Source organism: Thalassophryne amazonica, chromosome 5, assembly GCF_902500255.1.
Source record: "Thalassophryne amazonica chromosome 5, fThaAma1.1, whole genome shotgun sequence".
NCBI lineage: Eukaryota > Metazoa > Chordata > Actinopteri > Batrachoidiformes > Batrachoididae > Thalassophryne > Thalassophryne amazonica.
Window position 1 is genome coordinate 131,109,770 of NC_047107.1, and position 26,084 is coordinate 131,135,853.

Sequence of the window (26,084 nt, forward strand, 5' to 3'; positions counted from 1 at the left end):
GGATCATTTCTAAATGGATGATGCTGTGGATCTGAGACCGTCGTGTGCACTTTCTCTGGTTATCACAAGAGCTGGACATCAGCCATTTTCCGGCAGATTTCACTTTTAACAAGAGATTTTGTCATGGAAAGCCGAGCGGAGGCTTCGCGCATCACGACCGATTTGCTGATGGAGCGAGACAAAACCACCTCCGTTTTGGACTCACAGGACGGCTTTGAGATGGCGTTCAGACAGCTGTCGGTGGTTTTTCCATCGAGTGATTATCCGAGAAATTGTGGATGTGCCTGGACATGCCAGAACATGTCCCGTGAGGCTTCATCACAGCGTTGCTTTGCGCCATGCGGCATCGCCGCAACGCACGAAGCCTCCACTCCTCTTTCCATGACAAAAACTCCTGTAATAGTGGAATGTGCCGTTCATTTCCAAACTGGACGCTGTGTTTTATCCGGGACGTCGTCTGACTAGCACAGGAATTGTGAAAAGACGTGGACATCAGCACTTTTTCGGCACATTGAGACAGACGTGCGGCGGAATTCCGTGCGTCACGGCGGTGCCACATGGCGCACAGTAACGCCGTGATGAAGCCTCACAGGGCATGTTCTGGCATGTCCAGGCACATCCACAATTTCTCGCAAAATCACTCGATGGAAAAACCACCGACAGCTGTCTGAACGCCATCTCAAAGCCGTCCTGTGAGACCAAAACGGAGGTGGTTTTGTCTCGCTCCAGTAGCGAATCCATCGTGACGCGCGAAGCCTCCGCTCGGCTTTCCATGACAAAATCTCTTGTTAAAAGTGAAATCTGCCGGAAAATGGTTGATGTCCAGTTCTTGTGATAAGCAGAGAAACGGCACACGATGGTCACGGATCCACAGAGCCATCCGTTTAGAAATGAAATGGTCGTTCAGCCTGTCGATGGCGGCACGGAGCGCGGCGCGCCGAGCGTCCTTAAAGCCGTCCTTAAAGCGACAGTAACACTCCTTATTCTCTGTGAAGCCCGTAAAATTTTCACCGAAAGCCAGATAAATTTTTCGAATGGTTTCCAGCTGCCAGTCTCTAACAGTTTCTGAAAAAATTCTGATGGAAAAAAAGCCCAAATCATTCCGCCATTTCCTGACAATGAAAATCCGCCGAGGGGGTGGACCACTCCTCACTGAAAGCCTGCTCACAGGTGAATGACGCAACCGACAGGCGTGGAAAAACTCACGCATGCGCACGAGGGTTCAAGCTTGTCTGACGTAAAAACATATGAATCAAATCCATATAGTTTTTGAAAAAAATAATAAGGTCGGATACTTTTCTAATAGACCTCGTATTATAGTGATTTGTTGGAAAAAATAAATCAAACATCAAAGACACATGGAAGCTCTTAAATGAAATAATCAAAAATAAAAAAAAGTTGTCCAAAACTATCCAACATATTTTTACTTAAATACTGATACAGTGGTTAAAGAAAAGAAAGTTATAGTAGATCATTTTAATGATTGTTTTGCCAATGTGGGGAAAAATTTAGCAAATGCAGTTGTACCTTCTAATGTGATCTCTGGGGAAAACAGGACAATGAGGACCAACCTTTCAGATTGATGATTTCTGAGAGAAACTGATGAATATGAAATAATTATCATAGTACATAAACTAAAACAGAAAAAAAACTACTGACCACGATCATTTTGATATGTCTTTGATAAAAAATATAATTGATTGTGTCATTAAAGCTTTAACTTACATCTGTAACTTGTCATTATTGACTGTCAGGTTTCCTTCCAAAATGAAAAAAAGCTAAAGTGGTACCACTGTTCAAATCCGGTGACAAACACGTTTTTTCAGTCTACAGGCCAATCTCACTATTACCTCAATATTCAAAAATTCTGGAAAAAGTATTTACTAAGAGGTTGGATGATTTTATATCCAAACATCACATACTAAATGACCAGCAATATGGATTTAAAAAAAATCGTACCACTTCACTAGCAGTAATTGATTTTGTGGAACACATCACAAATGCAATTGAAACCAAACGGTACACCGTAGGGTTTTGTTTTGTTTTGTTTTTTCCAACTTGCAGAAACCATTTGATACTACTGGTCATACTGTATTATTGGATAAATTATGGAAGTATGGCTTTAGAGGAGTAGCACATGATTGGATAGCCAACTTCTTGTACAATGGGTATCAGCGTTTATCCCACCCAAGTATCACTTGGGTGGGATAAACGCTGAATTTTTGAGGTGCACTTGTGGGGTGCCCCAGGGCTCAGTCCTTGGGCCTTTGCTGTTTCTTTTATATATCAATGACATATGTTAGTTTCTAAGACTGTGAGTTGTATTTGATTTGCTGATGACATGACTGTGTTTTGTAGTAGGGATCATTTGGGACTGGTTCTGGACACGATGGAGAGGGAACTACAGAAGTTTAAGGAATGGTTTGATTCTAACAAATTGTCGCTTCACTTTGGTAAAACAAAGTGCATCATATTTGGTAATAAGTCCAGGAACGCATGTCGAAATTTATGAGTACACGACGTTGAAATTGAACTCGTTAATGAAACTAAATTTCTTGGGGTCTTTATTGACAATAATTTAAGATGGAAAACACATATAACTTATGTTAAATCTATAATGTCCAAGATCATTGCTATTTTGTATAAAGCACAAGACTTCCTCCCCCAACACTCATTAGTTACTTTAAGGTGTAAACACCGTATGTAGGTTTACTCGGTATGTTACTACTCATACAAGGAGATTTTACAATATGAAAGTTAAAATCATCCCGTTTGTTGAAAACGGCTGTTCTAAACTGTCTGTAATGCTCAACTCTATATCTAAGTATGAGAGTTTTTTTTTTTTTTTAATTTTCTGTAGTCTTTTTTTTAGTTCTAATTCTGATGGATAAATATTTTTAATTCCATTCTCAAAATTAGGGTTATTTAAAGTAAGTAGGTCATCAATGTAATGGAAGGTATTATTAAAGGTTTTTGCTGACTTGCTATTAGTTTTAAGTTTATCTTTCATCAATTTGTGTTCATAATAAAAAAGGAAAAGGTTAGCTAAAAGTGGAGCACAATCTGTTCCCATAGGTATCCCTATTGTTTGTTTGAAAATTCTGTTGCCAACCTCTATATAGATATTGGCTACAAGGAATTCTATATGCTCAATCATATTTTCCTCAGTTATATTATGATACCGTGTTGATGTAGTATTAGACCAATATGTTGTGCTATCATTTCTAATAACGATATATTTATAACCTCTAATTCTAAAAGCTTCCCTGACTAGTTCACTGATACTATATATAAGTTGGTCATGTCTGATGTTAGTATACAGGGTGGAAAAATCAAAACTATCAAAATGTGTAGCTACTTTAGTTTTGTTTAACTTTTTTAGTTTATTTAAAACCTCTGTAGCATTATTGATAATCCAAAAGCAATTAACTCCAGTGTTACGAGCTATGCCTTCGCAGTATTGTTTGAAATGTTTTGTAATTAATTTAAGGCTAGAGGTTAATAGTTGGGATAATGGTTTAGTAGTACGTGCATTAGAGGCTGCTATCAATCTACTACCTGTTGGATTTTTATGCATTTTTAGAAGTCAGTAGAAGGATGGTAATTGTTTCATATCGTTAGTAATTTTAATGTTATATTTAGTCATAAATTCTTGGTGTTTTGTAACAATATCTTTTGTGTGACTATTATAAGACATATATGTTTGTGGGTTAGTCCCATCACTAGTGTTGAGTTCCTTTAAAACTACATCTAAGTAATATTTTTTGCAAACTATTAGGATATTGTTGCTGGCTTTATCTGCTGGTACTAAAACAAAACGTCTTTGAAAGTTATTTAAGTATTCTAGGCAAACCTTGTCTGACAGTACATGTTTTTCATATGGATTTTTCCTTTTTTCCTAAGTCTATCTATCTTAATTTGAACTGTTTCTAATACTCAACCTTCCCATTCGTCCAATGTTCTCGTATCTACTTTTTCTTTTTTAGCCCAATGTTTTTTGTAATCCGTAATGGCTTTTTTTTTTTTTTACTATTATGAGGTTTGTGTCCCAATTAATATTATTTTGTTCTCTAAATGATGGTCCTTTGCTAAGTAATTTTCTAAGCTTCCTGTTCTCAGTTATTCTGAGATTACCGGTTATTATATGTCCTGTTGGCTCGTATTTGAAATTAGACGAGTCGCAATCACAGCTAAGGTTTGTAGTACCTAATTCAAAGAATAAATTGTTTGTGCTTTGTTTGAAATTAAAAACTTTACCAGCTATAGATTTAGTATATGAATAGCTAATAACAGAGGGGTTTTATCACTGATGAAATTTGGTATAGTTTTTTTTTTTTTTTTTTTGGTTTGCTATGTAGGATCTGTGATAGTTTGATCATTTCAGTGCCTTTGTTGTGAAAAGGAATTTTCAAGAAAGATTTATTATCATCTTTGGTTATTGTAGTTTTTTCCATTTTTTGTAAACCTAACCTAAAGTTAGCTAAATCTTTTATGACAAGTGGAATATAGTTAGGTAATCTTTGTTCTGAAAGTATAATATTAGCTAAAGCTGTTAGGATGCCAAGTTTTCGTTGTAGAACTGAAAAAATTAATGTGATAAATTCATGTACTAATCCAGGTCTATTGTAATTGTTAATTAGTTCTTTTAATCTAAGTTCTAAATCTCTTTGTAGTTGCATGTCTATTGCGCTTACCTGATCGTTTTTTGAACTTACGTTGTTTTTTGTTAAAAAAAAAATTCCATATGACAATATTTTCCATAGCTTTTTAGAAACATTACCTAGTTTTTTGACACTGTCATTAAGCCCATACAGATAAATTGTGGCTAGTTCTTTGTACCAGTATTCCTCCCTTTGTAATCGTTTAGAGACTAAACTAAAGCATTCACTCTCTTCCAAAAATACTTCCTCTATAGGCATAACCTCCGTCATCTACATTATCACCATATGAGCAAAAGTGTTGGTATAAAAATAAATTACATATTTTATTAAGCCTCTGTCTATGGTTGTTCATTCTGCTCCTAAGTTGGGCTAGTTTCTCCTATGTATTGGATACCACATTTTTCGCAGCTAATCAAGTAAATTGTATTTTTGTGTTGCATGTCATTTTTGTTTCATGTGAGCTAACCTTGTATTGTCTACCTGTGGTGTTACTCCTGAAGTTATTTCCTTCTACTATGTATTTACATTTACTACTACCATATTTACCAACTCTAGTGTCCTGTATAGCATTGGTCACATCCCTTCCTACCAAGGTAGGGTTTGGGGATGCAGGGAGGTCGCCACAGCAAATCCAAGATGGATCTGCATGTTGAATTGGCACAGGTTTTATGCCGGATGCCCTTCCTGACGCAACTCCACATTACATGGAGAAATGTGGCAGGGGTGGGATTTGAACCTGGAACCTGAAAACCAAGCGCATTAACCACTTGGCCACCACCCCTGCTTACTATTATTATACATAGTTACAAAATGTCAGAAAAGTATAGAAAATTATTAATAGCTAGGAAAAATAGAAAGTAAGAATAGCTAGAAATAAGTATATAATATACAAACAGTATATGGAACATATATGAAGATTACCAGGCACGAATAGACGTGTCATATCAAAACTTAACCTAAACCAGTCTGCCGGGGTAATGAAACCACCAAGCACAGAACTGGAAGTTACATGACCTACTCTATTGACGTTTGGGGAACCACCTACAAAACAAACACAAATCCTGTATTTCTACTTCAAAAGAAAGCTTGCTATAAGAATTATTAGTAAGAAACCATATCGTGAGCCAACAAATCAGTTGTTTGTCCATTTGCATATTTTGAAATTTTGGGATTTGATTGAATATACCATAATACAAATTATGGTCAAAGTAAAAAATAAACTTCTATCACAACATGTCCAGGACCTGTTTAGAATGAGGGGCTCCAGTTATAATCTACGAGGAACATTGTTATTTCAGAAATCAAAGATTTAGACTACCGTAAAAAGTTTCTGTTAAAGGTGCTAACTTTAAAAGGCTCTACAGAAACTATTTGATTGCTCAGTATAGACTGTTAAATTAGGTTTATTGATTTTTGTCTTGTTTTTGGTGTACTGCTGCTTGCACGTTTGTGTTTTTGAAATTATAGTATTGGGATCAATTTATACTTGTATTAGGTATATGTATAATTTTATATACATATGTACAATTTTTATTTTTGGCTAAAGGGGTAGGCGTTGATAAGCTTTTGGTTCTGCCTACACCCTTTTGGCGCATGGGTGCATTCTTGGATTATTTCCTCTCTTTTTTTGTATGTTTTGTTGTTTTGGATCTGTATGTGCTGAATAAATTAATTCATTCATTCATTCAAAAAAAAAAAAACGCTTTGTTCTCTAAACGGTATATGAAAGGAAACAGTACTCACGTTTCCAGATATACACAGGGACTCTGTTGCCTCATCATGGCTGCGTAGTTGTGTGCAGGGAGAGAGGGGGAAAGACCAAAAAAAAAACTTGCACGCAGAGGGAGCTTGGCTCCATGATGCTACAGACTGCCTGAACACGCAGACTGATTTGATACATTGGAAAAAGTCAGAAGACATTATTTCCAGGAGTTAATGGGCTTTATTAACATTCCACAATCATGACAGAACTTAAGAATGTGAAAGTGCGTAGAGCAGCCGCCGGCAATCACGCACACATTCTGTCCATCAGGAGTGGATGGTGGACATGTCCTCTTGCTGGCCTTCCATCCGTGAGGAGTTATCTTGGATGTGGACATGTCCTCTCGCTGGCGATCGGTCTGTGAGCAGGAGCTAATGGACTTTATTTAACTTGCCACAATCTTGAGAGAACTTGGAGGTGAAAGAAAGCTGTGCGCTGCAGCGGCGATGGTATGCGTGATCTGTCCATGAGGAGTGGACGTGCAGATGTCCTCTGAATGTGGAAGCTTGGCCCGCCTCTTTTTGAAGCTTTACTGCCAGCAAAGTCTAGCAGGATAAATAGAGGGTCACCTCTTTGAGTCTGGTCTGCTTGAGGTTTCTTCCTCAAATCACCATTTTCTTACCCCTGTCACCTGTGTTCTTGCTCTGGGGGTGAGTAAGGTTAGACCTTACTTGTGTGAAGCACCTTGAGGCAACTTTGTTGTGATTTGGCACTATATAAATGAAAATAAAATGAAAAAATAAATTGAAGAAGAAATCCTGTCCATATCTCCTTACCTGGATCACTGAGAACCTTCATTTATAGATCACGCAGAACCCAGAACGACATTTAAATGTCGTTCTGGGTTCTGCCACAGAGCACATGGCAGTCCACAGATTGACACTGTGGAAAAAAAATCACGTAGGCACCTCCAAATCACATTAAAACTCAAATAAACTCTTATTTGATTCAGGGACCATCTGTCCACCAGCCACTTGGCTGTGAGTCTGGATCTGTCCCTAAATCGACCTCAGTAGGACATGACTTCATGTCCTTCTTTCACTAACATTGTTTCTCTGTCTCTGGATTTTTTAGCCCATGTTGGAACAGGTCAGAGTTCATCCTGAGTTGGTCACAGGTGCTCCAGATGATGAACTGGACCCATCCAGGTCAGTACCCTGTCCCGGCCGTCCCGCTGTGGTTGATACTGCCTCAGTGTCGGTGTGTGTGTGCAGTGAGTACTGTCCACTACGCCTTGGGTGACCTAGCTGTGACTTTAAACTGTCTGGGACTCTGGGTGCTCTAGAAACCTCAAAGCTGAAAGAGAAGCTTAAGTTCTCTCCTTGGGAATACTTCTGCTGCTGTCTTCCTCCACAGCAGGTGGCTCTTTAGCTGGACTGTCAGGATGTACACTGGGGTTCAGGTCCAGGTGTGTGGTTCAAGCTATCTGTCTGTGTCCTTCATCTGGATCGTCTCAGTCCACCACCCAGCTGGAAATGTGTGCCGGCCTGGCTGGAGAAGTAACCTGGAGTCTTGTCCAGGGGGAGTCACAGACTCTTGTCCACTTTTCAAGCTCCAGTATAAAGTGTCGACTCAATGGGCCTCAAGACCTGGATTGGATTGTCTGCTGTATTTTCTGCATGTGCTGTAGTAGAAGTCCCAGGTTTTGTTTTTGTTTTTTTTCCTAGTTTGACAAGTTTTGACAGGTGAGACTTATACTCTGGAAAAATACGGTACTTTTACTTTTTCCGTCAGAGGACATCTTGCAGGCTGAAAGGTATTTGAAGCCCCGTTCTTCACCCAATAACATCATCAGACGGCGAAAAAGGTGAAGTGTCTCGCATGTGGTGATCAGTGTTGCCACAGTTACTTTGAAAAAGTAATCCAATTACTGATTACTCCTTGAAAAAGTAACTTAGTTACTTTACTGATTACTCAATTGTAAAAGTAACTAAGTTAGATTACTAGTTACTTTTTTAGTTACTTTCCCCAACTGTCGACAACAACCCTCTGCCACGTCAACATGACAATGATACCTGTTTTGCCAAAACTCACTTTATAGTCACCCTTTCTTGACTTCAATGAAAATAAATACTTGTTTTATAAAAAGTAAAATAAAGACCTCTTTCTTGACCTCATATTTAACTGTTGACAGCACTGTAACAGTAAAACTTGCAATTTCAAACCTACATTGTTTATAAATGTAACTATTAAATTCATTCTAACATTTTTCTAACATTTAAATTCTCTCTAAACATTTTACTTGTCAAAATTATTATTATTTTAAGTAGTATTAGTAGTTGTAAAAAAAACGGCTTCAAAACTGGACCTTTAATCTAGGGGTGTTGTGGGGGGGCACATCCCTGTCCCACGCCCCCATTCCATCTGGATTCGCCCCTGCTTTGGCGTTTGAGCACAAAGAATGGATAACATTTATTTATGCAGAAAACATGACCAGAGTTACAGGTAAGAAAGTTTTATTGTGTTTTCACATCATGTGGTCCTCAGAAAGAGAGTTTAGGTGCATTTGAGTGGAAAATAGTGTTAGTTGTTGACGCGTCGAGGAGGATCAGCTGTTTTTAACAGCAGATACGGAGCAGCTCAGCTCAGAATTCTAAATAAAGGAGAAAAAAAGCATAAAAATGTCTTTGTAAAGCTCAGTGCAGGTGTGCTGTTGTCACCGCGCTTTAAGAGGTGAGGACGAGTCGAGCTGCTGCAAAAAACCGCGGATGAAAAGCTCACAGCTCACTGAAAGTGGGCAGTTCAGTCGAACCCCGACCTCCTGCCCACAGACCAAGTTTAATGCTGCTATCGACCCACAATGAAAAATAATAGTAACGCACAGTGACATGGAGAAGTAACTTTAATCTGATTACTGATTTGGAAAGATTAACGCGTTAGATTACTCGTTACTAAAAAAAGTGGTCAGATTAGAGTAACGCATTACCGGCATCACTGGTGGTGATGGCTGTCTCAACCTGAGGTGACTCCTGTTGGTGGACATGTTTGAAGGATGAAGATCTTCCTCTCCAGGTCAGGAAGACTGGGAGGTTCTGGAGCCTGGAAGAGTGCAGTGGCTCTAAGGTTTACACACTTGGACGTGGCCAGTTCTTGGTAGATGGATGCATCGGTTTTGCTCTGGTGGATCCAGTGGCAGTGTACCAATGGAGTGGCAGCAACTCATTTTCTTATGTCCACCAAGGATGTAATAAAATCATCAGTTTATTTGTTTGACTGACTGTCTGGATGACTGTTACCAGGATTGCATCAATACTACTGCATTTTTATGAAATTTACACCACAGATAGATATTAGGCCATGGAAGACCAGGACTTCTTGATCCTGGTCAGTCAGCTGTCGGGATCACAGGATCAGTGACGGGTAGAGAGATGTTTGAAGGACGCTAATGTCCACAGACAATGAATAGTGATGATGATCTGTGTCTGACGCTCAGGTGGAGGTCTTATGAGGTCCATGACATACTGATAGAATGTTCCAGAGTGTCCCTCGACCCGCGTGAATCATTCTATGAGGAGGACGGTTACTCCAGACCTCAACTGTCTCCCTCTGTCCTCCACCACATGGACGCCCCATTCAGTCCTCAACAACAGACTTCCAGTGGTCAGTATCTCACACCGCCGCTAACACAACAACCCACAGACCGCCAACATCAGTAACACACACCGCCACTAAAACAACAAACCACAGACCGCCAACATCAGTAACACACACCGCCACTAAAACAACAAACCACAGACCGCCAAAGTCAGTAAGTGACAGTAACAAAGTGTTGCATTTGACGTTTGTATGTGCGTGACCTGCTTGCATTGTTTATGTGAACAGTATGTGTCATATCAAAGCTGTGTTCTGTCTGTGTGGTGTGATAAACAAAGAACAATATGTATCATGACGCCTGTTTCCCCAGACAGAAATATAAAGTTATCAAGTGGTCTGAGGTCGTGGGACATACTGTCCAACACCGCCAATGGTCACACTGCACTAACACGACGACTCACCATTTCTGCTAACTCTGAGTTACACACAGACACTGTTGTCACTTTCATCTTCCAGTACAAAGTCCACGACCTCTTTGACCACAAACTCTGAAAGACATCAACTGCTGGCTCTGTGTTGGTCTGTTAACAGGAGCTGCAGTGCGCCCTCTGCTGTCCAGATGCTTCAGTCTGATGCACCACAACCCCAATATGCAGGTGTGTGTGTGTGTGTGTGTGTGTGTGTGTGTGTGTGTGTGTGTGTGTGTGTGTGTGTGTGTGTGTGTGCAGCTGCCCCGCCCCCTTCTGCTGGGGGAGGGCTGGTCTCCTCACAGCAGCCTTACTCTGTGTGTGTGTGTGTGTGTGTGTGTGTGTGTGTGTGTGTGTGTGTGTGTGTGTGTGTGTGTGTGTGTGTGTGTGTGTGTGTGTGTGTGTGTGTGTGTGTAAAACAGCTGGTTTTATTATTTTAAGGTTTGGACTGGATTTGGGGTTTGATTACTCTGTGTGTGTGTGTGTGTGTGTGTGTGTGTGTGTGTGTGTGTGTGTGTGTGTGTGTGTGTGTGTGTGTGTGTGTGTGTGTAAAACAGCTGGTTTTATTATTTTAAGGTTTGGACTGGATTTGGGGTTTGATTACTCTGTGTGTGTGTGTGTGTGTGTGTGTGTGTGTGTGTGTGTGTGTGTGTGTGTGTGTGTGTGTGTGTGTGTGTGTGTGTGTGTGTGTGTGTAAAACAGCTGGTTTTATTATTTTAAGGTTTGGACTGGATTTGGGGTTTGATTACTCTGTGTGTGTGTGTGTGTGTGTGTGTGTGTGTGTGTGTGTGTGTGTGTGTGTGTGTGTGTGTGTGTGTGTGTGTGTGTGTGTGTGTGTGTGTAAAACAGCTGGTTTTATTATTTTAAGGTTTGGACTGGATTTGGGATTTGATTACTCTGTGTGTGTGTGTGTGTGTGTGTGTGTGTGTGTGTGTGTGTGTGTGTGTGTGTGTGTGTGTGTGTGTGTGTGTGTGTGTGTGTGTGTGTGTGTAAAACAGCTGGTTTTATTATTTTAAGGTTTGGACTGGATTTGGGATTTGATTACTCTGTGTGTGTGTGTGTGTGTGTGTGTGTGTGTGTGTGTGTGTGTGTGTGTGTGTGTGTGTGTGTGTGTGTGTGTGTGTGTGTGTGTGTGTGTGTGTGTGTAAAACAGCTGGTTTTATTATTTTAAGGTTTGGACTGGATTTGGGGTTTGATTACTCTGTGTGTGTGTGTGTGTGTGTGTGTGTGTGTGTGTGTGTGTGTGTGTGTGTGTGTGTGTGTGTGTGTGTGTGTGTGTGTGTGTGTGTGTGTGTGTGTGTGTGTGTAAAACAGCTGGTTTTATTATTTTAAGGTTTGGACTGGATTTGGGGTTTGATTACTCTGTGTGTGTGTGTGTGTGTGTGTGTGTGTGTGTGTGTGTGTGTGTGTGTAAAACAGCTGGTTTTATTATTTTAAGGTTTGGACTGGATTTGGGGTTTGATTACTGTGTGTGTGTGTGTGTGTGTGTGTGTGTGTGTGTGTGTGTGTGTGTGTGTGTGTGTGTGTGTGTGTGTGTGTGTGTGTGTGTGTGTGTGTGTGTGTGTAAAACAGCTGGTTTTATTATTTTAAGGTTTGGACTGGATTTGGGATTTGATTACTCTGTGTGTGTGTGTGTGTGTGTGTGTGTGTGTGTAAAACAGCTGGTTTTATTATTTTAAGGTTTGGACTGGATTTGGGGTTTGATTACTGTGTGTGTGTGTGTGTGTGTGTGTGTGTGTGTGTGTGTGTGTGTGTGTGTGTGTGTGTGTGTGTGTGTGTGTGTGTGTGTGTGTGTAAAACAGCTGGTTTTATTATTTTAAGGTTTGGACTGGATTTGGGATTTGATTACTCTGTGTGTGTGTGTGTGTGTGTGTGTGTGTGTGTGTGTGTGTGTGTGTGTGTGTGTGTGTGTGTAAAACAGCTGGTTTTATTATTTTAAGGTTTGGACTGGATTTGGGGTTTGATTACTCTGTGTGTGTGTGTGTGTGTGTGTGTGTGTGTGTGTGTGTGTGTGTGTGTGTGTGTGTGTGTGTGTGTGTGTGTGTGTGTTCAGGCTGATGGCAGTTGGACCCCCTCTTCCCAGTGCGGTTTGTCGACTCCTCCTCCAGAAACTTCTGGTTTAAGCTCCGCCCCTCCTCTCAGCAAGACGACCTCTGTCTCAGGTCAGCTGTTCCAACATGGACGCCACGTTTCACTGCAGTCTTTTTTTATTATTATTATTAAAGTTAAACAGTTACACAAAGTACAAAGGTATGCCAGGGGTCAACGAATAAAGAAAAACATCAAATAAATAAATATAAAAAAGATAACCTGTCAGCACTTAAAATAATTTAGAATATCAAGTGTCTTCACAGCTTTGGGGTTTGATGATGACTAAATTGAGACTTTGTAATGTTGTAATTCAAGCAAGTAGAGTTTGAACAGGGGCTTTTTTCCTGAAAATTTACATTTATGAATATGAAATTTAGCAAATATAATTTAAAAAAGTATGAGATAAAATTCTTTCTTTTTAGAGCTACATAGTAAGACCCTTCGGCTGCTCCCTTGTTTGCACTCGGGGTCGCCACAGCAAATCCAAGGTGGATCTGCATGTTGAATTGGCACAGGTTTTACGCCGGATGCCTTTCCTGACGCAACTCCACATTACATGGAGAAATGTGGCAGGGGTGGGATTTGAACCCGGAACCTTCTGCACTGAAACCAAGTGCATTAACCACTTGGCCACCACCCCTGCCTTTTTATAATGTATGTAGCTCTTTTTAGAGTTACATACATTATAGAAACCAAAGAGCACATCAGAGTACGTTAGACAGAAGTTACCAAGAATATTAGACTGTATAAAGTGAATGACATCTTTCCAAAATGCAGCAGTTAGAGGACAAGTCCAAAAGAGATGGATGAGAGTTTCACTGTCCTGAGAACAAAAAGAGCAGCTGCAGTCCACATCCTTGTGAAGAGACTTTTTTGCAGGGTAGCATCTGTGGAGAAGTTTGAAGCACACATCTCCAACTTTGTTTGTAATCAAGTATTTATGAGATAAAGTCCATACAGTAGTCCAGTTAAGATCAGGCACAAACTGCTTCCAATAATGAATAACATAAGGAATAGTTTTTCTGGAATAAAGATCTAATTTTTTTTGTTTCTTATGGAAGGGCTGGAAGAAAAACATATTTTGCCCAGAGATGATTCAAAAATTGGCAAGTCAGGGGTCCTCGCAGAAGATAGCACCCCTCCCTTAAACAGCATCAACACACCTTGGGGGGTTGCATCCATAACAACAGCGTATTCCTTTGGAGTAACTGGAATCTTGTAAGATGATAAAAATTCAGAATAAGACATCAGAAGCCCCTGACTATTGAAAAGTTGCCAAACAAAAATGATATTGTACCAGTTAAGGAAAAATAGGGATTTGTTTTTATACAGTATATAACTATTGTTCCAGATTTGAAAGGTGTGGGGAGAGAATGAGTGTTTTTACAACAGTGACCAGGCTAGAAGCATTTGTTGATGAAAATTGGCCAATTTTATGGCTAATTTGTCGCTGTAGTCTTCCAGCGGGTGCAGCGCCGTCCATCACGTCTTACTGTGCGTTTGCACTTTTTGTCTTCACGCCCGGTGTCCACATTTAAATCCCAAATGTACATCAACTCACCAGTGCAGCTGTGGGTGTGTCAGGGTGGAAAAAAGAGGCGTGGTCAGGTGCAGGAAAGGTGGAAAGTAAGAAAGCAGAAAGTCTGTTTGTGCCGTCTGAACACGTCCTCGGGTTGACGTGCCCCGTGCTCACATCGCTTATGGCACAAACACGTCATTAGCAGCGGTTTTATCTGCTGGGAGCCGCAGCACGTAACACTGCCCCCTGCTGTTGATGGACAAAATATTCTGTGAGCGGGACGGGAAGAAAAAACACTAATTTATGAGAACCCATCACAGAAGAACATGGCTGACAGACGTTGCGCGCTCTCTGCGTGCGTTAACAAGATTCCACAGCTTTGTGTATGGCAAGCCACCAGTGCCACAATTACGCCACTTTCAGATACGTTTCGCCAAAAATACACCGTAAAAAACATCGCTTTGTCAGTTATTACGGCACTTTTTATGCCGTAATTAAAGATGACGCCATTAAATGCGCCATAATTTGTCAAACAATATGCTGTTTTTAACGCCGCAATCTTCGACTGGACTGGGTTGCTTGATGGAAAAGCGCTATATAAATGCAGTCCATTTACCATTTATCATTTATCAAGACAAGCAGACTGAATCAGTCCAGCACAGATCTGTTTGCAGCAAAGTTTGTTCCAACTTGCCTGTTGTATCATCGGCTAATATTTTGGGGATTAGGCAGGAAAATATGTCATAAATTAACATCCTCTTTCATACATCATTTCATTGTTTTTTTTTTTTATTAAATATGTTTCCCTCCTTATTTATTTGAAGGATTTTACACGTGTGTTTCGTAACTGTGGTCGTGGTGCAGCGATAAGACTCCCATCTACTGCTCAGGTCTTTTCAGGTTCGAATCCCACAAGTGGCATGTTTTTTATTTATTTTTATTTAACCAGAAAAATTCCCTTTTGAGATTAAGAACATGAAATACAAAGCACAGTTACACTTTTACACAAACACAAACAAAAGGCAAATAAAAAGATGATAAAAATTTAAATTACAAGCACACTATAAAAAACAAGTGCATATTATGGAGTTGGCCTCAAGTGCTCTCAGTGTGGATTTAAAAGCGCTCAGTAAATTAATACTTTTAATTTCCACTCCTCTTGCAATTTATTCCAGGCAAAAGCTGTCAAGGAAGTCAGTCTTGACAGTTTCAGTTCTGATGGAGAACGTTCCAATCAGAGGAAGCTGAAAAACTAAAGGCTTTCTTTCCTGCTTCAATGAAGACACGAGGTACACGAACACATAACGTGTCATTGAGAGCTTTTCCTCACAGACAGAGATTTAATAAGTTTCCAAAATTTCTGTGGCTGATTATTAGTGGTGACAGACAAAGATGATGGACTCAGTGATGGTGGTGTAGATGTTCACCATCATTGTTTGTGGCAGGTTGAACTTCCTCAGCTGCCGTAGAAAGTACCTCCTCTGTTTTGCTCTCTTGACATTCAGCTCTGACTTGAGGTCCTGGTAATGGTGATCCACAGGTAGCAGAAGGACTCCACAATGACATCTGGAGAGTCACACAGGACTGGGTTCTTTCTGAAGTCAACAACCAGTGCTGGGCACAGTTCCAATAATCCGCTAACCGATAATTATTGAAGATAATGTTTTCATTATCGGATTATCTTTTCAGATAACTTTGAAAACCATTATCGGACTAATTATCTTCCGATAAATTTTTGTCCAATAACTTTTAGACCGTTAACGTGGTAAACAAAGGTGAACAGATGTGTAGTTCTACCATCTGCAAACAGCGGAGAGCTGCTTCTAGAAGAAACCGCTCTATCCTCTGCAGTCAAAGGAGAACTGGTCACCAAAAATAAACAAAAAAATAATAATTTCTTTTAACCCCATACTGATACACAGCCAATATCACCCAAGTCATCCAGAGGCATAGTTTTAAAGTAATATGCTAATTCTTAAGGTTTTAGTGTGGGCATGCTATGTCCAGGTGCATTATGGGTGATAGGGTAATCTTAGTACATTTACGACAGGAGAAATGCATTTGAGACACTCTGATCAGGAAACAGCATGAAACTCTAGTGCCTAAAACTCTCATGAATATATTCTCTGGGTTTATAGACGTTGTTATTGTGTTTGCGTTAAATTTCACACATCTTAAATGTAGCAAGTACCAACACAGATTATCTGGAATTTTGTGTTTGCAAGTTTTCGAGGTCTCTACTGCCATCTACTGGCCAGTAGTGTTCATGGCAGTATTCAAACTGAAGCTGGGCTGATATTTTCAATCACTGTACTTGGTTCCACCTCAAACTGTACCACAGAACCGCACGGTGTAAAAGTTCAGAGTGCACAATTTATGTTCTCACACACATTGTACATTCAAAAACCACACGTCGGACTCGTGTTTCCAGAAGCAAAACGTAAACAGAAGCTTTTTTTAAACTTAATTTACAAAAACTCTCGATGGGAGACATCAAAGTTTAAAAACAAAACAAACAAAAAAAACATTACAAGACAGGTCTGCAGTGTTTGCACAGGCACAGTGCGAGAGGTGGTCATGACATGTTAAACACAGCTCGTTCCTCCATACAGTAGTGTTCAGAATAATATTAGTGCTATGTGAGTAAAAAGATTAATCCAGGTTTTGAGTATATTTCTTATTGTTACATGGGAAACAAGGTACCAGTAGATTCAGTAGATTCTCACAAATCCAGCAAGACCAATCATTCATGATATGCACACTCTTAAGGCTATGAAATTGGGCTATTAGTAAAAAAAAAAAAAGTAGAAAAGGGGGTGTTCACAATAATAGTAGCGTCTGCTGTTGACGCTACAAACTCAAAACTATTATGTTCAAACTGCTTTTTTTTAGCAATCCTGTGAATCACTAAACTAGTATTTAGTTGTATAACCACAGTTTTTCATGATTTCTTCACATCTGTGAGGCATTAATTTTGTTGGTTTGGATCCAAGATTTTGCTGGTTTACTAGTGTGCTTGGGGTCATTGTCTTGTTGAAACACCCATTTCAAGGGCATGTCCTCTTCAGCATAAGGCAACATGACCTCTTCAAGTATTTTGACATATCCAAACTGATCCATGATACCTGGTATGTGATATATATAGGCCCAACACCATAGTAGGAGAAACATGCCCATATCATGATGCTTGCACCACCATGCTTCACTGTCTTCACTGTGAACTGTGGCTTGAATTCAGAGTTTGGGGGTTGTCTCACAAACTGTCTGTGGCCCTTGGACCCAAAAAGAACAATTTTACTCTCATCAGTCCACAAAATATTCCTCCATTTCTCTTTAGGCCAGTTGATGTGTTCTTTGGTAAATTGTAACCTCTTCTGCACATGTCTTTTATTTAACAGAGGGACTTTGCGGGGGATTCTTGCAAATAAATTAGCTTCACACAGTCGTCTTCTAACTGTCACAGCACTTACAGGTAACTCCATCCTCCATCATCCTGGAGCTGATCAATGGGTGAGCCTTTGCCATTCTGGTTATTCTTCTATCCATTTTGATAGTTGTTTTCTGTTTTCTTCCACGTGTCTCTGTTTTTTTTTTTTGTTTTGTTTTTTTGTCCATTTTAAAGCATTGGAGATCATTGTAGATGAACAGCCTATAATTTTTTGCATCTGCGTATAAGTTTTCCCCTCTCCAATCAACTTTTTAATCAAACTACGCTGTTCTTCTGAACAGTGTCTTGAACGTCCCATTTTCCTCAGGCTTTCAAAGAGAAAAGCATGTTCAACAAATGCTGGCTTCATCCTTAAATAGGGGACACCTGATTCACACCTGTTTGTTCCACAAAATTGACGAACTCACTGACTGAATGCCACACTACTATTATTGTGAACACCCCCTTTTCTACTTTTTTTTTTTTTTTACTAATAGCCCAATTTCATAGCCTTAAGAGTGTGCATATCATGAATGCTTGGTCTTGTTGGATTTGTGAGAATCTACTGAATCTACTGGTACCTTGTTTCCCATGTAACAATAAGAAATACAACCCCTGGCAAAAATTACGGAATCATCGGCCTCAGAGGATGTTCATTCAGTTGTTTAATTTTGTAGAAAAAAAGCAGATCACAGACATGACACAAAACTAAAGTCATTTCAAATGGCAACTTTCTGGCTTTAAGAAACACTATAAGAAATCAGGAAAAAAAATTGTGGCAGTCAGTAACGGTTACTTTTTTAGACCAAGCAGAGGAAAAAAAATATGGAATCACTCAATTCTGAGGAAAAAATTATGGAATCATGAAAAACAAAAGAACACTCCAACACATCACTAGTATTTTGTTGCACCACCTCTGGCTTTTCTAACAGCTTGCAGTCTCTGAGGCATGGACTTAATGAGTGACAAACAGTACTCTTCATCAATCTGGCTCCAACTTTCTCTGATTGCTGTTGCCAGATCAGCTTTGCAGGTTGGAGCCTTGTCATGGACCATTTTCTTCAACTTCCACCAAAGATTTTCAATTGGATTAAGATCCGGACTATTTGCAGGCCATGACATTGACCCTATGTGTTTTTTTGCAAGGAATGTTTTCACAGTTTTTGCTCTATGGCAAGATGCATTATCATCTTGAAAAATGATTTCATCATCCCCAAACATCCTTTCAATTGATGGGATAAGAAAAGTGTCCAAAATATCAAGGTAAACTTGTGCATTTATTGATGATGTAATGACAGCCATCTCCCCAGTGCCTTTACCTGACATGCAGCCCCATATCATCAATGACTGTGGAAATTTACATGTTCTCTTCAGGCAGTCATCTTTATAAATCTCATTGGAACGGCACCAAACAAAAGTTCCAGCATCATCACCTTGCCCAATGCAGATTCGAGATTCATCACTGAATATGACTTTCATCCAGTCATCCACAGTCCACGATTGCTTTTCTTTAGCCCATTGTAACCTTGTTTTTTCCTGTTTAGGTGTTAATGATGGCTTTCGTTTAGCTTTTCTGTATGTAAATCCCATTTCTTTTAGGCGGTTTCTTACAGTTCGGTCACAGACGTTGACTCCAGTTTCCTCCCATTCGTTCCTCATTTGTTTTGTTGTGCATTTTCGATTTTTGAGACATTGCTTTAAGTTTTCTGTCTTGACACTTTGATGTCTTCCTTGGTCTACCAGTATGTTTGCCTTTAACAACCTTCCCATGTTGTTTGTATTTGGTCCAGAGTTTAGACACAGCTGACTGTGAACAACCAACATCTTTTGGATTTGTTTCATCCATTTAATTTAGAGTGTAAAATAAAAAGGGATGATTCACATAATAATAGAAGTTCAACAGTTAGACAGCACTTTACTTCAGACCAGAAGATCAGAATGTCTCTCTCACACGCAGATGTCTGATTTATGAACAAGTTAGGTTGCTGTTCATCAATTAATAGCTGAAGTTAACCTTCACTTACCGTCATGGCCGTAGTGGTCCCCGCCTTGTCCACCTGTTGAACTTCTTCTCCGCCACTTGCTGAGGCTGCCGTAGATGTGGATGCTCCGCGTCCATGTGAAGCAAACATGTCTGTTATTTTAAGACATTTTGCAGCATCTGCCTGAAGGGCTACTCTCTTCTGATCCCTGGCTCTTTCAGCGCCACCTTTCCTCTTCTTGCCACCATCCATATCGCTCGTTATCGCTCTGTCCGGCACTGGCGCACTGTGTAGCCCAACCGAGGCCTGAGATGGAGGGGTAATTGGCCTGCCCCTCACCTCATTGGTCCAGGCCACAATCAATCATGACTAAAGGGCCGATCTACCAGTTTATGCGCCAATAGGAGGGTTTACATACCGGTATCCACCTATAGCGTTATGTTTTAAATTATTATTATATTATATATTATACTTCGTAAAAAAAAATTAAAAAAAAATCCGTAGGCCATCAGGCCAGCGGGCAAATGCCCGGTGTGCAATACTATCAGTCCAGCGGTGGTGTTATGCCATGCACAGGAAACGTGAGCGAGTCCATAGCAGCACATTTGTTGTAACTCACCAAATTAAAAGTGTTCACCATGACGGTGGTGCTGGAAAAAAACACTGCTGCTGATACATTTGTTAATGTTGTCTTGATGTCATGATGGTTATTGGCACACGCGCGTGTGTGTGTGTGTGTGTGTGTGTGTGTGTGTGTGTGTGTGTGTGTGTGTGTGTGTGTGTGTGTGTGTGTGTCATAGACGTGTCTGCCACCTGCTGGATGGATTATAAAAACGTAGGACCACCTGACACCAAGCTCCTGCTTGGCTGCGTGGATAGGGGTGTTCCTCTGCGGTTGCTCTGATGCGTTTATGATGCGGTGTCATCTTGGTGAAGCTGAGACAAACTGGTGTCAAAGTGTTTCACACCGGCACTAAACCGGTTTAAAGAAAATGGATGTTTGCTGTATGAACTGTTTTTATGCTGCTTGGGTTCAGCTGCGTTAAAAACATGAAGAGGGTAAAGTTCTAATTTCATTATGACATCACAGTTGTGCTTTTTTAAGGTGGATCTGTTTTGGTGTTTTTCCAGGTGTGAAACTTCCCTCACCACAGATCAAAGAAAACAACAACAAACAGGTAAAGTCTGTCCCAGCCGCACTCTGTCCCCATGGACATTCTGTCCCGTCCTTTTCCTGGAACTTCAGCCTGGTTTGGTTTGTTTATATCGTAGAAATAAGACCTCAGGCACGTTTGAATGTTTTGTTATTTGTGTTCAAAGGAGGAGCCACGACCACGGACACGCCTCCTTATGTTGCTGTGCAATCACATGTTGGTGGTAGAAAAACCATCATCACCCTCGTTAGCATTGTCTGTAGCAGCAGCCGGTAGATGATGATGTCAGAGAGACAGAATAATTGACATCACTGAAAGATAAAAAACAAGTTTGTTTTGTTGTATTCAAACAACATGAATGTTCTTCGTTTCTCTCTGTCATGTTTCACGTTCACACCTAAAGCAGGTGTGTCTGCACTAAAATAACCACTGGCTGGTCATCTTTCACTGAAGCAGGCCGTGTGTGTGTGTGTGTGTGTGTGTGTGTGTGTGTGTGTGTGTGTGTGTGTGTGTGTGTGTGTGTGTGTGTGTGTGTGTGTGTGTGTGTGTGTCTCATACCCACAATAATATGATACAACATCACAAATATCAAAATCAGTGTCATTACATTCATTGTTGAAAAGTAGCGCGGCTCCTTTAAGAGACGAGGCTGTGTGGACAGGGTGGACACACAAAAGACAGAGAGAAACAAAGAGCACAAGAAAAGAGAAGCTTTCTGACGACGGAAGCAGAAACTAGAAGAATCACAGCGGCCACATTTACTGAAATAACCACCAACCAATCAAAAAACACCATAAACACAAATAACACAGTCAGACTAAAACCAGTTCCAGACACACTGCTGGACATTATTTGTGTGTGTATGTGCTTCTGACACACAGACACGACACAGAGACGCCACAGACACTGTTCGAACACAGACGACAGACACTGACCCAGAGACACCACAGACACCGTTCGAACACAGACGACAGACACTGACCCAGAGACGCCACAGACACCGTTCGAACACAGACGACAGACACTGACCCAGAGACGCCACAGACACCGTTCGAACACAGACGACAGACACTGACCCAGAGACGCCACAGACACCGTTCGAACACAGACGACAGACACTGACACAGAGACGCCACAGACACTGTTCGAACACAGACGACAGACACTGACCCAGAGACGCCACAGACACCGTTCGAACACAGACGACAGACACTGACCCAGAGACGCCACAGACACTGTTCGAACACAGACGACAGACACTGACCCAGAGACGCCACAGACACTGTTCGAACACAGACGACAGACACTGACCCAGAGACGCCACAGACACTGTTCGAACACAGACGACAGACACTGACACAGAGACGCCACAGACACTGTTCGAACACAGACGACAGACACTGACCCAGAGACGCCACAGACACCGTTCGAACACAGACGACAGACACTGACCCAGAGACGCCACAGACACCGTTCGAACACAGACGACAGACACTGACCCAGAGACGCCACAGACACCGTTCGAACACAGACGACAGACACTGACCCAGAGACGCCACAGACACCGTTCGAACACAGACGACAGACACTGACCCAGAGACGCCACAGACACTGTTCGAACACAGACGACAGACACTGACCCAGAGACGCCACAGACACTGTTCGAACACAGACGACAGACACTGACCCAGAGACGCCACAGACACTGACACAGAGGGACCACAGACACTGTTCGAACACAGACGACAGACACTGACCCAGAGACGCCACAGACACTGTTCGAACACAGACGACAGACACTGACACAGAGGGACCACAATCAATCAATCAATCAGTCAATTTTTTTTATATCAATCAATCAACTTTCAATCAACTTTTTTTCTTATATAGCGCCAAATCACAACAAACAGTTGCCCCAAGGCGCTCCATATTGTAAGGCAAGGCCATACAATAATTATGAAAAACCCCAACGGTCAAAACGACCCCCTATGAGCAAGCACTTGGCCACAGTGGGAAGGAAAAACTCCCTTTTAACAGGAAGAAACCTCCAGCAGAACCAGGCTCAGGGAGGGGCAGTCTTCTGCTGAGACTGGTTGGGGCTGAGGGAAAAAAACAGGAAAAAGACATGCCGTGAAGGGGGGCAGAGATCGATCACTAATGATTAAATGCAGAGTGATGCATACGGAGCAAAAAGAGAAAGAAACAGTGCATCATGGGAACCCCCCCACAATCTACGTCTAAAGCAGCATAACTAAGGGATGGTCCAGGGTCACCTGATCCAGCCCTAACTATAAGCCTTAGCGAAAAGGAAAGTTTTAAGCCTAATCTTAAAAGTAGAGAGGGTATCTGTCTCCCTGATCTGAATTGGGAGCTGGTTCCACAGGAGAGGAGCCTGAAAGCTGAAGACCACAGACACTGTTCGAACACAGACGACAGACACTGACACAGAGAGACCACAGACACTGTTCGAACACAGACGACAGATACTGACACAGAGAGATCACAGACACTGTATCAACACAGACACAGACGACAGACACTGACACAGAGAGACTACAGACACTGTTCGAACACAGACACTGACACAGAGACACCACAGACACTGTTCGAACACAGACACTGACACAGAGAGACAACTGACACTGTTCAAACACAGACAACAGACACTGGCACAGAGACACCACAGACACTGTTCAAACACAGACAACAGACACTGACACAGAGAGACAACTGACACTGTTCAAACACAGACAACAGACACTGGCACAGAGACACCACAGACACTGTTCGAACACAGACACTGACACAGAGACACCACAGACACTGTTCGAACACAGACACAGATGACAGACACTGACACAGACACCACAGACACTGTATGAACACAGACGACAGACACTGACACAGAGAGACCACAGACACTGTTTGAACACAGATGACAGACACTGACACAGAGAGACCACAGACACTGTTTGAACACAGATGACAGACACTGACACAGAGAGACCACAGACACTGTTTGAACACAGACACTGACACAGAGACACCACAGACACTGTTTGAACACAGACACTGACACAGAGACACCACAGACACTGTTCGAACACAGACGACAGACACTGACACAGAGGGACCACAGACACTGTTCGAACACAGACAACAGACACTGACACAGAGACACCACAGACGCTGTATCGACACAGACGACAGACACTGACACAGAGAGACCACAGACATTGTATGAACACAGACGACAGACACTGACCCAGAGACGCCACAGACACTGTTCGAACACAGACGACAGACACTGACCCAGAGACGCCACAGACACTGTTCGAACACAGACGACAGACACTGACCCAGAGACGCCACAGACACTGTTCGAACACAGACGACAGACACTGACCCAGAGACGCCACAGACACTGTTCGAACACAGACGACAGACACTGACCCAGAGACGCCACAGACACTGTTCGAACACAGACGACAGACACTGACCCAGAGACGCCACAGACACTGTTCGAACACAGACGACAGACACTGACCCAGAGACGCCACAGACACTGTTCGAACACAGACGACAGACACTGACACAGAGACACCACAGACACTGTTTCGAACACAGACGACAGACACTGACCCAGAGACGCCACAGACACTGTTCGAACACAGACGACAGACACTGACACAGAGACACCACAGACACTGTTCGAACACAGACGACAGACACTGACACAGAGGGACCACAATCAATCAATCAATCAATCAATTTTTTTTATATAGCGCCAAATCACAACAAACAGTTGCCCCAAGGCGCTTTATATTGTAAGACAAGGCCATACAATAATTATGTAAAACCCCAACAGTCAAAACGACCCCCTGTGAGCAAGCACTTGGCTACAGTGGGAAGGAAAAACTCCCTTTTAACAGGAAGAAACCTCCAGCAGAACCAGGCTCAGGGAGGGGCAGTCTTCTGCTGGGACTGGTTGGGGCTGAGGGAGAGAACCAGGAAAAAGACATGCTGTGGAGGGGAGCAGAGATCGATCACTAATGATTAAATGCAGAGTGGTGCATACAGAGCAAAAAGAGAAAGAAACAATGCATCATGGGAACCCCCCAGCAGTCTACGTCTATAGCAGCATAACTAAGGGATGGTTCAGGGTCACCTGATCCAGCCCTAACTATAAGCTTTAGCAAAAAGGAAAGTTTTAAGCCTAATCTTAAAAGTAGAGAGGGTGTCTGTCTCCCTAATCTGAATTGGGAGCTGGTTCCACAGGAGAGGAGCCTGAAAGCTGAAGACCACAGACACTGTTCGAACACAGACGACAGACACTGACACAGAGAGACCACAGACACTGTTCGAACACAGACACTGACACAGAGACACCACAGACACTGTTCAAACACAGACAACAGACACTGACACAGAGAGACAACTGACACTGTTCAAACACAGACAACAGACACTGGCACAGAGACACCACAGACACTGTTCGAACACAGACACTGACACAGAGACACCACAGACACTGTTCGAACACAGACATAGATGACAGACACTGACACAGACACCACAGACACTGTATGAACACAGACGACAGACACTGACACAGAGAGACCACAGACACTGTTTGAACACAGATGACAGACACTGACACAGAGAGACCACAGACACTGTTTGAACACAGACACTGACACAGAGACACCACAGACACTGTTTGAACACAGACACTGACACAGAGACACCACAGACACTGTTCAAACACAGACGACAGACACTGACACAGAGACACCACAGACACTGTTCGAACACAGACGACAGACACTGACACAGAGACACCACAGACACTGTTCGAACACAGACGACAGACACTAACACAGAGACACCACAGACACTGTATCGACACAGACGACAGACACTGACACAGAGAGACCACAGACATTGTATGAACACAGACACATACGACAGACACTGACACAGAGAGACCACAGACATTGCATGAACACAGACACATACGACAGACACTGACACAGAGAGACCACAGATACTGTTCAGACACTGACACAGAGAGACGACAGACACTGTTTGGACACAGACGACAGACACTGACACAGAGGGACCACAGACACTGTATCGACACAGACGACAGACACTGACACAGAGGGACCACAGACACTGTATCGACACAGACGACAGACACTGACACAGAGGGACCACAGACACTGTATCGACACAGACGACAGACACTGACACAGAGGGACCACAGACACTGTATCGACACAGATGACAGACACTGACACAGAGGGACCACAGACACTGTATCGACACAGATGACAGACACTGACACAGAGGGACCACAGACACTGTATCGACACAGACGACAGACACTGACACAGAGAGACCACAGACACTGACACAGAGAGACCACAGACACTGTTCAAACACAGACGACAGACACTGACACAGAGAGACCACAGACACTGT

The 26,084-nt window shown here is 42.0% G+C and overlaps 1 protein-coding gene across 3 annotated transcripts in view; it reads left to right on the forward strand.

The window, feature by feature from the left end:
- LOC117511369 (hamartin-like) overlaps nt 1-26,084 on the forward strand; it is an 80,946-nt gene that overhangs the window by 11,706 nt on the left and 43,156 nt on the right. For all 3 annotated transcript variants that reach the window (XM_034171413.1, XM_034171412.1, XM_034171414.1), the window contains exons 7-11: nt 7,498-7,571; nt 9,857-10,023; nt 10,549-10,613; nt 12,478-12,586; nt 20,575-20,621. In XM_034171413.1, the coding sequence (XP_034027304.1) occupies nt 7,498-7,571; nt 9,857-10,023; nt 10,549-10,613; nt 12,478-12,586; nt 20,575-20,621 (462 nt within the window). The remainder of the gene's footprint in view (nt 1-7,497; nt 7,572-9,856; nt 10,024-10,548; nt 10,614-12,477; nt 12,587-20,574; nt 20,622-26,084) is intronic.